Source organism: Eumetopias jubatus, unplaced genomic scaffold (assembly GCF_037043125.1).
Source record: "Eumetopias jubatus isolate StellerSeaLion01/CBP00866 unplaced genomic scaffold, mEumJub1_p1.0 scaffold_1, whole genome shotgun sequence".
Lineage (NCBI taxonomy): Eukaryota > Metazoa > Chordata > Mammalia > Carnivora > Otariidae > Eumetopias > Eumetopias jubatus.
In genome coordinates this window covers 213,483,985-213,498,033 of record NW_028274807.1, presented here as the reverse complement: position 1 = coordinate 213,498,033, position 14,049 = coordinate 213,483,985, and the positions used below count along the sequence as shown (strand labels likewise).

Genomic DNA, 14,049 nt, shown 5'->3' with positions numbered 1-14,049 from the left:
CGGTAAACTTGATCTTGGCTGGCTGTTCTTGCTGATCTTCTGGGGGAGAGGCCTTTTGCCATGGTTCTCAAATGTCTTTGCCAGAGGCCGAATTGCCCCACCATTGCCGGGACTGGGCTAAGTAATCTGCTCGGGTTTGCTCTCAGGAGCTTTTGTTCCCTGCAAGCTTTCCGTACAGATTTCAGTTTTGGTAGTTTATAAGTTTCCAGGAATGCATCTATTTCTTTCTGGTTGGGATTGTTGGGATATAGTTGCTTATAATATGTTCTTAAAATTGTTTGTATTTCCTTGATGTTGGTCATGATCTCTCCTCTTTTATTTATGATTTGTTGGGATATAGTTGCTTATAATATGTTCTTAAAATTGTTTGTATTTCCTTGATGTTGGTCATGATCTCTCCTCTTTTATTTATGATTTTACTAATTTGGGTCCTTCCCCTTTTCTTTTGGATAAGTCTGGCAAGGGGGTTATTGATCTTATTAATTCTATCAAAGAACCAGCTTCTATTTTCATTGATCTGTTATACTCTTCTTTTGGTTTCTATTTCATTGATTTCTGCTCTGATCTTTATTATTTCTCTTCTCTTAATTGTTTAGGTTTTATTTGCTGTTCTTTCTCCAGCTCCTTTAGGTTTTAGGTTAGCTTTTGTGTTTGCGACTTTTCTCAAAAATGTTGAGAATTTTCAAGAAAGTCTTGTACTTCCCTCTTGGGACTGCCTTTGCTATATCACAAAGGTTTTAAACAGTTGTCCTTTCATTTTCATTTGTTTCCATGAATATTTAAAATTCTTCTTTAATTTCCTGGTTGACCCATTCATTCTTTAGTAAGATGCTATTTAATCTCCAAGTATTTGAGTTCCTTCCAAATTTCCTCTTGTGATTGAGTTCAAGTTTCAAAGCTGTGGCCTGATAATATGCAGGGAATAAACCCAATCTTTTGGTACTGGTTGAGACCTGATTTGTGACCCAGTATGTGATCTAATTCTGAAGAAAGCTCCATATGCACTCGAGAAGAATGTGTATTCTTTGTTTTAGTATGGAATGCTCTATATATATCTGTGAAGTCATCTAGTCCAGTGTGTCATTCAAAGCCTTTGTTTCTTTATTGATCTTTTGCTTAGATGTTCTGTCCATTGCTGTGAGTGGGGTGTTGAAGCCCCCTACTATTATTGTATTATTATCAATGTGTTTCTTTAATTTGGTTATTAATTGGTTGATAAAATTGGCTGCTCACAAGTTAGGAACATAAATATTTACAATTTTTAGGTCTTCTTGTTGTATAGACACTTTAAGTATGGTATAATGTCCCTCTTCATCCCTTACTACAGTCTAATTTAAAATCTAATTTGTCTGATATGAGGATTGCTACCCAGCTTTCTTTTGAATTCCATTAGCATTATAAATTGTTCTCCACCCCCCACCCCTCACTTTCAGTCTGGAGGTGTCTTTAGGTCTAAAATAAGTCTCTTGCAGACAGCATATAGATGGGCCTTGCTTTTTTTTATCCAATCTGATACCCTGTGTCTTTTGATTGGAGCATATAGCCCATTTACATTCAGAGTAACTATTGAAACATATGAACATAGTGCCATTATATTGCCTGTAAAGTCTCTGTTTCTGTAGATTGTCTGTTTATTTCTGGTCTATGTTACTCTTTGGCTATCTCTTCGCTTACAGGATCCCCTTAATATTTCTTGCAGGGCTGGCCTGGTAGTCACATATTCTTTTAGTCTCTCTGTCCTGGAATCTCTTTATCTCTCCTTCCATTCTGAATGACAGCCTTGCTGGATAAAGTACTTTTTTAATTTAATTTAATTTTATTATGTTATGTTAGTCACCATACAGTACATCATTAGTTTTTGATGTGGTGATCCACGATCCACTGTTTTCTTATAACACCCAGTGCTCCATGCAGTATGTGCCCTCCTTAATACCCATCACTGGGCTAACCCAAACCCCCACCCCTCCCTTCTAAAACCCTGTTTGTTTCTCAGAGTCCATAGTCTCTCATGGTTCATCTCTCCCTCCGATTACCCGCCCCCTTCATTTTCCCCTTCCTTCTCCTAATGTCCTCCATGCTATTCCTTATGTTCCACCAATAAGTGAAACCATATGATAATTGACTTTCTCTGCTTGACTTATTTCACTTAGCATAATCTCCTCCAGTCCCATCCATGTTGATGTAAAAGTTGGGTATTCATCCTCTCTGATGGCTGAGTAATATTCCTCAATGTGAAACAGGAATCTATCAAAATCCTAGAGGAGAACATAGGCAGTAACCTCTATGACATCGGCCACAAGAACTTCTTTCAAGATACATCTCCAAAGGCTAGTGAAACTAAAGCAAAAATGAACTTTTGGGACTTCATCAAGATAAAAATCTTCTGCACAGCGAAGGAAACAGTCAATAAAACAAAGAGGCAACCCACAGAATGGGAGAAGATATTTGCAAATGACACTAAGATAAAGGGCTGGTATCCAAGATCTATAAAGAACTTCTCAAACTCAACACCCAAAAAACAAATAATCAACTCAAAAAAACAGGGAGAAGACATGAAAAGACACTTCTCTGAAGATGACATACAAATGGCTAACAGACACATGAAAAAATGTTCATCATCATTAGCCGTCAGGGAAATTCAAATCAAAAGCACATTGAGATACCACCTTACACCTGTTAGAATGGCAAAAATGGACAGGGCAAGAAAGAACAAATATTAAAAAGGTTGTGGAGAAAAGAGAACCCTCTTACACTGTTGGTGGGAATGCAAGTTGGTACAGCCACTTTGGAAAACAGTGTGGAGGTGCCCCAAAAAATTAAAAATAGAGCTACCCTTTGACCTAGCAATTGCACCACTGAGTATTTACCCCAAAGACACAGATGTAGTGAAAAGAAGGGCCATATGCACCACAATGTTCATAGCAGCAATGACTACAATAGCCAAACTGTGGAAAGAGCTGAGATGCCCTTCAACAGATGAAGGGATAACGAAGATGTGGTCCATATATACAATGGAATATTACTCAGCCATCAGAAAGGATGAATACCCAACTTTTACATTAACATGGATGGATGGAGTATTCTTTTTTTTTTAAGGTTTTATTTATTTATTTGAGAGAGAGAGAGACAGTGAGAGAGGAAATACAAGCAGGGGGAGTGGGAGAGGGAGAAGCAGGCTTCCCACGGACCAGGGAGCCTGATGCAGGACTCACTCCCAGGACCCTGGGATCATGACCTGAGCCGAAGGCAGACGCTTAACGACTCAGTCACCCAGGCGCCCTGGATAGAGTATTCTTGGCTGCATGTTCTTCTCATTTATTACCCTGAATATATCATGCCAACCCTTTCTGGCCTGCCAGGTTTCTGTGGATAGTTCTGATGTTTAGTCTGATGTTCCTCCCTCTGTAGGTAAGGAGCCTCTTGTCTCAAGCTGCTCTCAGGATTCTTTTTCTCTAAAATTTGTAAACTTCACCATTATATGTCAGGGTGTTGATCTATTTTTATTGATTTTGGGAGGGGTCCTCTCTGCCTCTTGGACATGAATGCTTATTTCCTCCCCAGATTAGGGAAGTTCTGAGCGATGATTTGCTCAAACATACTTTCTGGCCCCCTCTCTCTCTCTTCACCCTCAGGCACCCCAATAATTCTGATATTGGTTCGTTTCATGGCATCATTAATTTCTCGAAGCCTTTCTTCATGGTCTGTTGTCTTTCTCTGTTTTCCTCAACTTCCTTCCTTTCCATCAGCCTGTCTTCTAGATCACTTACACTGTCCTCTGCCTCATTCACCCTGTTTCAGCATCCAATAGACTGCATCTCCATTATAGCATATTTAAGTTAGGCCTGATTAGACCTCATTTCTGCACTAAGAGATTCTCTATTGTATTTTATGGTTTTTTGAAGCCCAGCTATTAACTTTATTATTCTTATCCTGAATCCCATCACTGACATCTTACTTATATCCATATAGATTAGATCTGTGGCAGAGAACATTGCTTCTGGTTCTTTCTTTTGTTTTGAATTCATCCTTCTAGTCATTCTCCCCAGAGAAGAATGGGTGAGCTAGTGAGCAGAATAAAAAATATCAATCACCACCCAAGCAAAATACACACTAGACAAATCCAAAGTAGTCAGAAACCAAAACAGAAAAGCAAACAAAAACAAGAGAAAACAAAACAAAAAGAAAAAAAAAGCGGGGGAAGAGATTATAATCTCACAGGGTGAACAAAGCAGGGTGATCCACTTGTTCCTGGGTGAATTTTGGTCTGTGTGTTAGAAAACACTAAATCCCAAAATTGCAAAGAAAGCAAAACATATATATACAAAAATAAAATTATATAGAGTACAAAAAGGCCAAAAATGAAGCATATCTCTATAAAATGTAGATGTAAAAAATAAAGTTAAAAAGCAACATAAAAACATAGAGTTGATAAAATAAGAAACTAGTTGAAACGGGAAAAAAGAAATGGAAAATTTAAGACTGAAAGATAAATGAATCATGAGAAAAACCTCGAGTTCTATATATTATTTTCCCCCAGTGCTGGAGTTTTACAGTCTTGTGAGATCCGTAAACTAGTTGTGTACCTGTTCTTCCAGTTTGTCTTCTGGGGGCGGGGCCTGCTGTGCTGCTTCTCAGGTGTCTTTTCCTGGGCCTAGTTCACCTCCCCTTCCCAGGGGGCTGGGCTCAATGTAAGCTGGTCCTCTCTGTGGCTTTGTTCCCTGAAGGCTTTCCATTACTCTTTAGAGGATCAGAATAAAAATGGGCATGCCCCAATCTCCAGACCCAGAGTTGAAAGATCGCAGTCCCCACTCTTCAGTAAACCCTCCTGGACAAACAGTCTTCACTTTTGTGTGTGCCAAACTGCAACTCCTGTGGTGGGTGTTCATAACAGTCCTCCTAGGGGGAGTCTGAGGGACCTGTGTTACTGCCCTTTGTGTGCCCTGGGGCTGAGAGCAGTCATGGGCTCGTGCACGTACCCACTCCACCACTCCCATGGGATATGGCTGTCACCCTACTGTCCTTTCTGGGGCCGCACCCCTGAGAGCTGTTGCCTGGTCATGGTTGCACCTGTTTAACACCCCCCCCAGGGGATGGCAGACAGTGCGCACGTTTCAGGATGCTCAGGCGGAGAGCAGTCACCCCATTGGCCTAACTCATGGTTTGTGGCAACCTGAGTTAAGATTCCCCTCCTGGGCTCCCTGACTGTAACCAGTTTCCCCGTTCCAATGCTTGGGCACTCTATCAGTTCAGACACCCCCATTAGTTCTGTGACTCCTGGGATCCTGAGACCACACTGACCCACCTAGAATTCTGCCCATTGCATCCCCTGAGCACCTTTCAGACAGGGATATCTCTTTTTTATTTTATTTTATTTTATTTTATTTTATTTTATTTTATTTTATTTTATTTTATTTTATTATGTTATGTTAGTCACCATATAATACATCATTAGTTTTTGATGTAGTGATCCAGGATTCACAGTTTGCCTATAACACCCAGTGCTCCATGCAGTATGTTCCCTCCTAAATACCGGTTGCCAGGCTAATCCATCCCCCCACCCCGTCCCCTCTAAAACCCTCAGTTATTTTTTTCTTGGAGTCCATAGTCTCTTATGGTTCGCCTCCTCCTCCGATTCACCCCCTTCCTTTTTCCCTTTCTTCTCCTAATGTCCTCCATGCTATTCCTTATGTTCCACAAATAAGTGAAACCATATGATAATTGACTTTCTCTGCTTGACTTATTTCACTTAGCATAATCTCCTCCAGTCTCATCCATGTTGATGCAAAAGTTGGGTATTCATCCTTTCTGATGGCTGAGTAATATTCCATCGTATATATGGACCACATCTTCTTTATCCATTCATCTGTTAAAGGGCATCTCGGCTCTTTCCACAGTTTGGATATTGTGGACATTGCTGTTAGAAATATTGGGGTGTATATGGTCCTTCTTTTAACTACATCTTTGGGGTAGTCTTTGGGGTGTCTTTGGGGTCAACAGCCCGGAGTGCAATTGCTGGGTCATAGGGTAGCTCTATTTTAAATTTTTTGCGGAACCTCCACACTGTTTTCCAAAGTGGCTGTACCAACTTGCATTCCCACCAACAGTGTAAGAGGGTTCCCCTTTCTCCACAACCTCTCCAACATTTGTTGTTTCTTGCCTTCTCAGTTTTTGCCATTCTAACGGGTGTAAGGTGGTATCTCAATGTGCTTTTGATTTGAATTTCCCTGATGGCTAATGATGATGAACATTTTTTCATGTGTCTGTTAGCCATTTGTAGGTCTTCTTTGGAGAAGTTTCTGCTCATGTCTTCTGCCCATTTTTTGACTTATTTGTTTTTTGGGTGTTGAGGTTGAGAAGTTCTTTATAGATCTTGGATATCAGCCCTTTATCTGTAGTGTCATTTGCAAACATCTTCTCCCATTCCATGGGTTGCCTCTTAGTTTTGTTGACTGTTTCCTTTGCTGTGCAGAAGCTTTTTATCTTGATGAAGTCCCAAAAGTTCATTTTTGCTTTAGTTTCACTAGCCTTTGGAGATGTATCTTGAAAGAAGTTGCTGCGGCTGATGTTGAAGAGGTTACTGCCTATGTTCTCCTCTAGGATTTTGATGGATTCCTGTCTTACATTGTGGTCTTTCATCCATTTTGAGTTTATCTTTGTGTATGCTGTTAGAGAATGGTCAAGTTTCATTCTTCTGTATATAGCTGTCCAATTTTCCCAGGACCATTTATTGAAGAGACTGTCTTTTTTCCATTGCATATTTTTCTGCTTTGTCAAAGATTATTTGACCATAGAGTTGAGGGTCCATATCTGGCCTCTCTATTCTGTTCCATTGGTCTATATGTCTGTTATTGTGCCATTACCATGCTGTCTTGGTGATCACTGCTTTGTAATATAGCTTGAAATCAGGCAACGTGATGCCCCCAGCTTTGTTTTTCTTTTTCAACATTTCCTTGGCAATTCGGGGTCTTTTCTCATTCCATGCAAATTTTAAGATTGTTTGTTCCAGCACTTTGAAAAATGTCATTGGAATTTTGATCGGGATGGCGTTGAAGGTATAGATTGCTCTGGGTAGCCTAGACATTTTATTTTTTTAAAGATTTTATTTATTTATTTGACAGAGAGAGACACAGCGAGAGCAGGAACACAAGCAGGGGGAGTGGGAGAGGGAGAAGAAGGCCTCCCGCGGAGCGGGGAGCCCGATGCGGGGCTCGATCCCAGGACCCTGGGATCATGACCTGAGCCGAAGGCAGACGCTTAACAACTGAGCCACCCAGGCGCCCCTAGCCTAGACATTTCAGCAATGTTTATTCTTCTGATCCATGAGCATGGAATATTTTTCCATCTTTTTGTGTCTTCTTCAGTTTCTTTCATGAGTGTTCTGTAGTTCCTAGAGTATAGATCCTTTACGTCTTCAGTTAGGTTTATTCTGAGGTATCTTATGGTTTTTGGTGTTATTGTAAATAGAATAGTTTCTCTAATTTCTCTTTCCATAGTTGCATTGTTAGTGTATAAGAAAGCAACTGATTTCTGTGCATTGATTTTGTATCCTGCCACATGACTGAATTGCTGTATGAGTTCCAGTAATTTGGGGGTGGAGTCTTTTGGGTTCTCCACATAAAGTATCATGTCATCTGTGAAAAGAGAGAGTTTGACTTATTCTTTGCCAATTTGAATACCTTTTATTTCTTTTTGTTTTTCTGATTGCTGTTGCCAGGACTTCTGGTACAATGTTGAACAATAGTGGTGAGAGTGGGCATCCTTGACATGTTCCTGATCTTAAGGGAAAGTCTCTTAGCTTTTCCCCATTGAGGATGATATTTGCTGTGGGTTTTTCATAGATGGATTTTATGAACTTGAGGAATGTTCCCTATCCAAACAAGGATATCTCTCACTGGAGCAGATTTCTAAGGGTTCTGATTTTACCCCAGGGGCTCTATCACTTTCTGGTAGCCAGCTTATGGAGGCCCCCTCCCCCTTCCGTTTGTCTTCTGATATCTCCCCTCAGATTCATGTCTCCATACCTCCTACTTTGCAAAAAGCAGTCTCTTTTCTACTTGTAGTGTTCCAAATATATTTCCTTACATCTCAGGCTGAATTCATGGGTGTCCAGAATGATTTGTTATCCAGCTAAATTCAAGGGACCAAATGAAACGAGGTCCCTTACTCTTCCACCATCTTGCTTCCTCCCGCTCGGTGGTCACTTTTCTATTTGTAGAATTGCAGCAATTCTTTTCCTAAATCTCAGGTTTAATTTACAGGTGTTCAGAATGATATGATAGATAAGTAGCTGAATTCAAGGGCCAGATGAAACACAGATCCCCTATTCTTCCACCTTCCATCTTCCCTCCAATTGAAACCTATATTTAAAAGCCCTATTAGGGGCCAAGCTACAACCTTCCCAACTACTTAAAAACTAAAGCAAAATTGGATTCCCATTTTTTATTTTTGGAATTATGGGATCCTCCAAGATTATGGAGATAAATGTCTCCTAATTAAAGTAGACATGGCACCTTCTTTCTTGTGATGAACCTATGTTGTTAACTCACCTTATCTCTTTTCTGTCCTAGAAGTCAACCATGTGACCTGCTCTAACTTTGACAATAGTGATCCAACTTTCCAGAACTGTCAAAAGCAGGTAAGGTTCACCACTTCATGGGTTTGCACTCTGCTTGCACAAGTGTACAGGAGACCATTTAAAGAATAGAGTGGGTGATGTAGGGAGGGATACCTCACCTTAATGTGCAGGTGTATTCAATATATGTTGCCATGTAACAAGTGACCCCAAAACTTAGTGACTTAAACAACATTTATTGTCTCCAAATTCCTATGTGTCAGAAATCCAGGGAGTGCTTTGCTGGATGTGTTGCTATGGGGTATCTAACAAGGCTGTCATCAAGGTGTGAGGATGAAGAGTAAGCAGAAATCTCATCCGTGCTGACAGGAAAGGAAAGCCATGGACCTGCTTTGGTAAACAGCCTGGCAGCTCCTCAAACAGTTAAACATAGAATTATATTCTCAGCAATTCCACTGTTAGGTATTTACCCAAGTAAATGGAAAATACATACCAACACAAAAACTTGTACACCAGTGTTCACAGTGGCATTATTCACAAGAGCCAGAATGTGGAAATGACTGACATGCCAGTGAACTCATAAGTGGACAAAAGAAATGTGGTCCATCCATACAATGGGCTATTGCTCAGCCATAAAAAGGAATGAAGCATTAACACATGCTACAAACATGGATGGACCTTGAAAACATGATGCTCAGTGAAAGAAGTCAGACACAAAAGGTCACAGAGAGCGTGATTCCTTTTATATGAACTGTCCAGATAGGCAAATCCCAAGACATAGAAAGTAGACTAGTGGTTGCCAGGGACTAAGGGGTGGGTGGATGGAGGGATTGGGGGTGATTGCTCAGGGATGCAGATTTCAGGGGAGGGTGTTGAAATGCCCTAAAACTGATTGCAGTTGTGGTGATGGTTGTACAAATCTGTGAATACACTAAAAGCCATTGAATTATACACTTTATAAATGGTTGAGTCCTATGGGTGAATATATCTCAATGGACTTGTTAAAGAAAGAAGAAACATTGGCTGGATTGGCAGTGTACATCATTGGTCCCCCAATATAATTAATCAAGGAATTTTACTGCCTAAGGAAAATGTAAAGACCATATATTCTGAACTCTTTTGTTTTTAATTAGGGACCCTGAGGCCCAGAGAGATTTAAATGACTTTTTCAAGGTCGCATGGCTCGTTGGTGCCAAAGCTCTTTTGGTGACCAGTTTTAAAGTATGTGTTTGGCAAAACAGAGAATTGTAGGGAAAGAGAGGAAAAAATAAAACAAGATGAAATCAGAGAGAGAGACAAACCATAAGAGATGCTTAATCATGGGAAACAAGCTGAGGGCTGCTGGAGAGGGGAGGGGTGGGGGGATGCGGTAACTGGGTAACTGGGTGATAGACATTAAGGAGGGCATGTGATGTAATGAGTACTGGATATTATATAAGACTGATGAATCACTGACCTCTACCTCTGAAATCATGATACATTATAGGTTAATTAATTGAATTTAAATTTTAAAAATTAGGAAAAAAATAACGTACGTATCTGAGGCTCATCTATAAAAACTACTAGACAACCAGACAAAGCTGATTAAAGGAAAAATAACAAATCCTCCTTTTCTTCTTCTCTCTTAGTTAAATGTGAGCAGTTCTCAGGACAACAGCAGACAGATCTGCACCCATTTTGCAAAGCTGTCCCGCAGCTGTGGAGAGGGAAACACTGTTCTGTCCCTGAAGGTCTGAGCTCCTTTCCTTTGGCTCCAGGTGCAGGTGGATGTCTTCTCCACCACCACCCCTTTTTAAAGTAGACTTTGTTTCTTAGAGCAGTTTTAGGTTCACAACAACGTTGAGCAGAAATAGAGAGTTCACATATATCCCCGCCCCCTACACAAGCAGAGCCTCCCCTGCTATCTGGCACCAGATGATACTTTTGTGAACCTGCAATGTCATGTCAATGTCACCCAAAGGCCAGAGTTGACATTAGTGTCACAATTGATGCTGTCCATTCTGTGAATTTTGTCAAATGTATGATGACGTGTATCCACCATTATAGTATCAAACAGAATAGTTTCACTGCCCTAAAACTGCTCCAAAAAACTCATCTCTATGAGTTTTTATTAAGGAGGGCACATGTTGTGATGAGCAGTGGGTGTTACAAGCAACCAATGAACCATTGAACGCTACATCAAAAACTAATGATATGTTAGCTAACTGAACATAATAAAAAATGTCTTAATAACAATTTTATATATCCAGGGAGTGCATAATGATATTTTGATATAAATATACATAATGAAATGATTAATACAGTCAAGCTAATTAGCATATCCAATTCCTCACATTTACCTTTATGTGTGTGTGGTGAGAGTACCTGAAAGCTCTTAGCAAATGCACAGTATATTATATAGTATTCTTTTTTAGAAGATTTTATTTACTTTTTTGTCAGAGAGTGAGAGAACAAGCAGGGGGAGCAGCAGGCAGAGAGAGAAACAGCCTCCCCACTGAGCAAGGAGCCTAATGTGGGACTCAATCCCAGGGCCCTGGGATCATGACCTGAGCCGAAGGCAGATACCTAACCAACTAAGCCACCAGGCATCCCTATTATATAGTATTCTTAATTAAAGCCATCATGCTGTACATGAGGTGTTGAAACTCATCCTACATAACTACAACTTTGGAATCTTTGACCAATGTAGATGGATACTTAACCAAATCAAAACCAAACACTACTATAATCCTGGAAAGTATTAAAAGATATGCTAAGGAACTGAGTCTACTGAGACTTCCCTTCTTAGGAGATGAGGCACACGAAGATTCTCAGAATTGGGCTCAACTGGGGTTTGCCAATTCAGGGGAATTTCATTTCATACAGGTCCTTTGGAGTCTGTGCATAGAAGGGTGTGGGATGGTCCCAGAAAAGCTTTAAGTTCCCTCAAACCTCTGTCAGTAAGAGTAAATACCTCCTCTTTTGTGCTTCTTGTCAAATTTAATTTTGAAGTTATCACATGGCAAAATGTTGGGGAAAGGCAATGAAAACCAAAATCTTCTCCCAACCCAGAAAAATGTACCACAAAAGTCTAAGAGAAGGAAAATGGTTTTATTATGGAATAAGTATTAAACCAGCATGCTTTTGATTTTACATTGCTGGATCCTGGGCTCCCGGCTATTGGAAGATTTTTTTGGCCAAAACACAAGCTCAAATTTGTTTGATTAAAGGACTTTGACCTTGCAAAGCCTCCCGTTCATCTTACAATGATTGTTTCTAACAGGAAATCGGGAACTCTTACTGTTTTCTCACAAACTTCACTTCCCAATTACCCATTGGAAATCACAAAGAGAAAGCAAGGCTAGTGACAGTGTACATGCAGACTATGGAGAAGGCTGTCCTTGCAGCTGCATCCAGAAATATGAAAGAAACAGAGACGGTGGACGGGCCTTTTATGGGTAAGGAATCACAAGGATGGTAAGCACAGCTCCCATTGTGTGTTGCCAGGCTCTGTTCTAGCGAGTTTGCATATCATCTCACAAAATCCTCCTAGCTGTGCTGGAGTGTAGGCATGATTACCTCTATTTTATAATAGGGGCTGAGGCCCAGAAAAAGTACATGAGTTCCTGGCCTCCTAAATGGTGTAAGAGTAAAGAATCAGACTCTCCACCTAGGTCTGAGTACACATTCTTCTCCTAACCAGTACACAAATTGTCAGTGTGCACTGCCTGGTAAAATTTTGGATTTCATGGATTTGATTTTTTTCTACATGGACCCACAGTCAAAAGTTTGGAGGTAGCCAATTTCATTAGATACTACAATGACAGAGAAAATGAATAGGGTGTGGCTTTAATTTTGGATTGGAGATTTCTCTCTATTTCTTATAAACATTCAAGAAAATACAGATCAGCAAGGAAAAGAAAGTATACACCATCTATAATTATGGAGATTCAGAGAAACCTACTCCAGGTGAGTGTATTAGTTAGCAATTGTTGCATAACAAGTGATCATAAACAGCACATCTATAATCCATAGTTTCCATGGGTCAGGAGTCAGGGCATGGCTTAGCTGAAGACTCTGCTTGGGGGTGTCTCCCAAGACTGCAATGAAAGTGTTGGCTGGAACTAGAGCCTCATCTAAAGGCTTGAACTAGGGAGAATTTGTTTCCAAGCTCACATCATTGTTGACAGGATTCAGTTCCTTGTGGAGTGTTTGACTGAGGGCTTTGGTTTCTTGCTGGCTGGAGGTTGAAGGCCTCCCTGGGTTCCTTGCCACTCTATAGGGCAGCTTCTTTGATCAAAGTCAGCAAAAAAGTGTCTGTTGGCAAGGTGGGAGTTACTATCTTATGGAATATAATAATGAGCACAATATCCTGTCACTTTTGCCATATTCTGTTGCTTAGAAGCAAGTTGTCAGGCTAGCCTACAGTTAAAAGGAAGGACTTCCCCAAGACTTGCATACCACAAGACCGGGGTGAGGATCATGGAATGCCATCTTAGTCTCTCTACCATGCTCATTCAAGTGGTTCCTGGCATTGGACGCTCATTAGAATCATATAGGACATTAAAAAAATACCGATAGAAGGCCCACTTGGGGATGAGGCCTGAGCATCAGGTTTTAAATCTCCCCAAGTGATTCTAATGTACTCTCTGGGTTGAGAAGTACTAGAAGATATTTGCAAATGACACTACAGACAAAGCACTGATATCCAAGATCTATAAAGAACTTCTCAAACTCAACACCTAAAAAAACAAATAATCAAGTCAAAAAATGGGCAGAAGACATGAACAGACACTTCTCCAAAGAAGACATACAAATGGCTAACAGACACATGAAAAAATGTTCATCATCATTAGCCATCAGGGAAATTCAAATCAAAAGCACATTGAGATACCACCTTACACCAGTTAGAATGGCAAAAATGGACAGGGCAAGAAACAACAAATGTTGGAGAGGTTGTGGAGAAAGGGGAACCCTCTTACACTGTTGGTAGGAATGGAGGCTGGTACAGCCACTCTGGAAAACAGTATGGAGGTTCCTCAACAAGTTAAAAATAGAGCTACCCTATGACCCAGCAATTTCACTCCTGGATATTTACCTTAAAGATACAGATGTAGTGAAATGAAGGGGCCCTGCACCCCAATGTTCATAGCAGCAATATCCACAATAGCCAAACTGTGGAAGGATCTGAGATGCCCTTCAAAAGACGAATGGATAACGAAGATGTGGTCCATATATACAATGGAATATTACTCAGCCATCAGAAAGGATGAATACCTATAATGTTCTACAACATGGATGGAACTGGAGGGTGTTATGCTAAGTGAAATAAGTCAATCAGAGAAAGACAATTATATGATTTCACTCATATATGGAATATAAGAGAAAGCACAGAGGATCATAGGGGCAGGGAGGGAAAACTGAATGGGAAGAAATTGAGAGGGAGACAAACCATGAGAGACACTTGATTCCGGGAAACAAACTGAGGGTTGCAGAAA

General features: G+C 40.4%; 1 protein-coding gene across 1 annotated transcript in view; it reads left to right on the top strand.

Moving 5' to 3' along the window:
• LOC114226102 (adhesion G protein-coupled receptor E4-like) overlaps positions 1–14,049 on the top strand; it is a 99,778-nt gene that overhangs the window by 37,154 nt on the left and 48,575 nt on the right. The window contains exons 4-6 of the mRNA XM_088017743.1: positions 8,568–8,635; positions 10,201–10,302; positions 11,835–12,009. Coding sequence (XP_087873869.1) covers positions 8,568–8,635; positions 10,201–10,302; positions 11,835–12,009 — 345 coding nt within the window. The remainder of the gene's footprint in view (positions 1–8,567; positions 8,636–10,200; positions 10,303–11,834; positions 12,010–14,049) is intronic.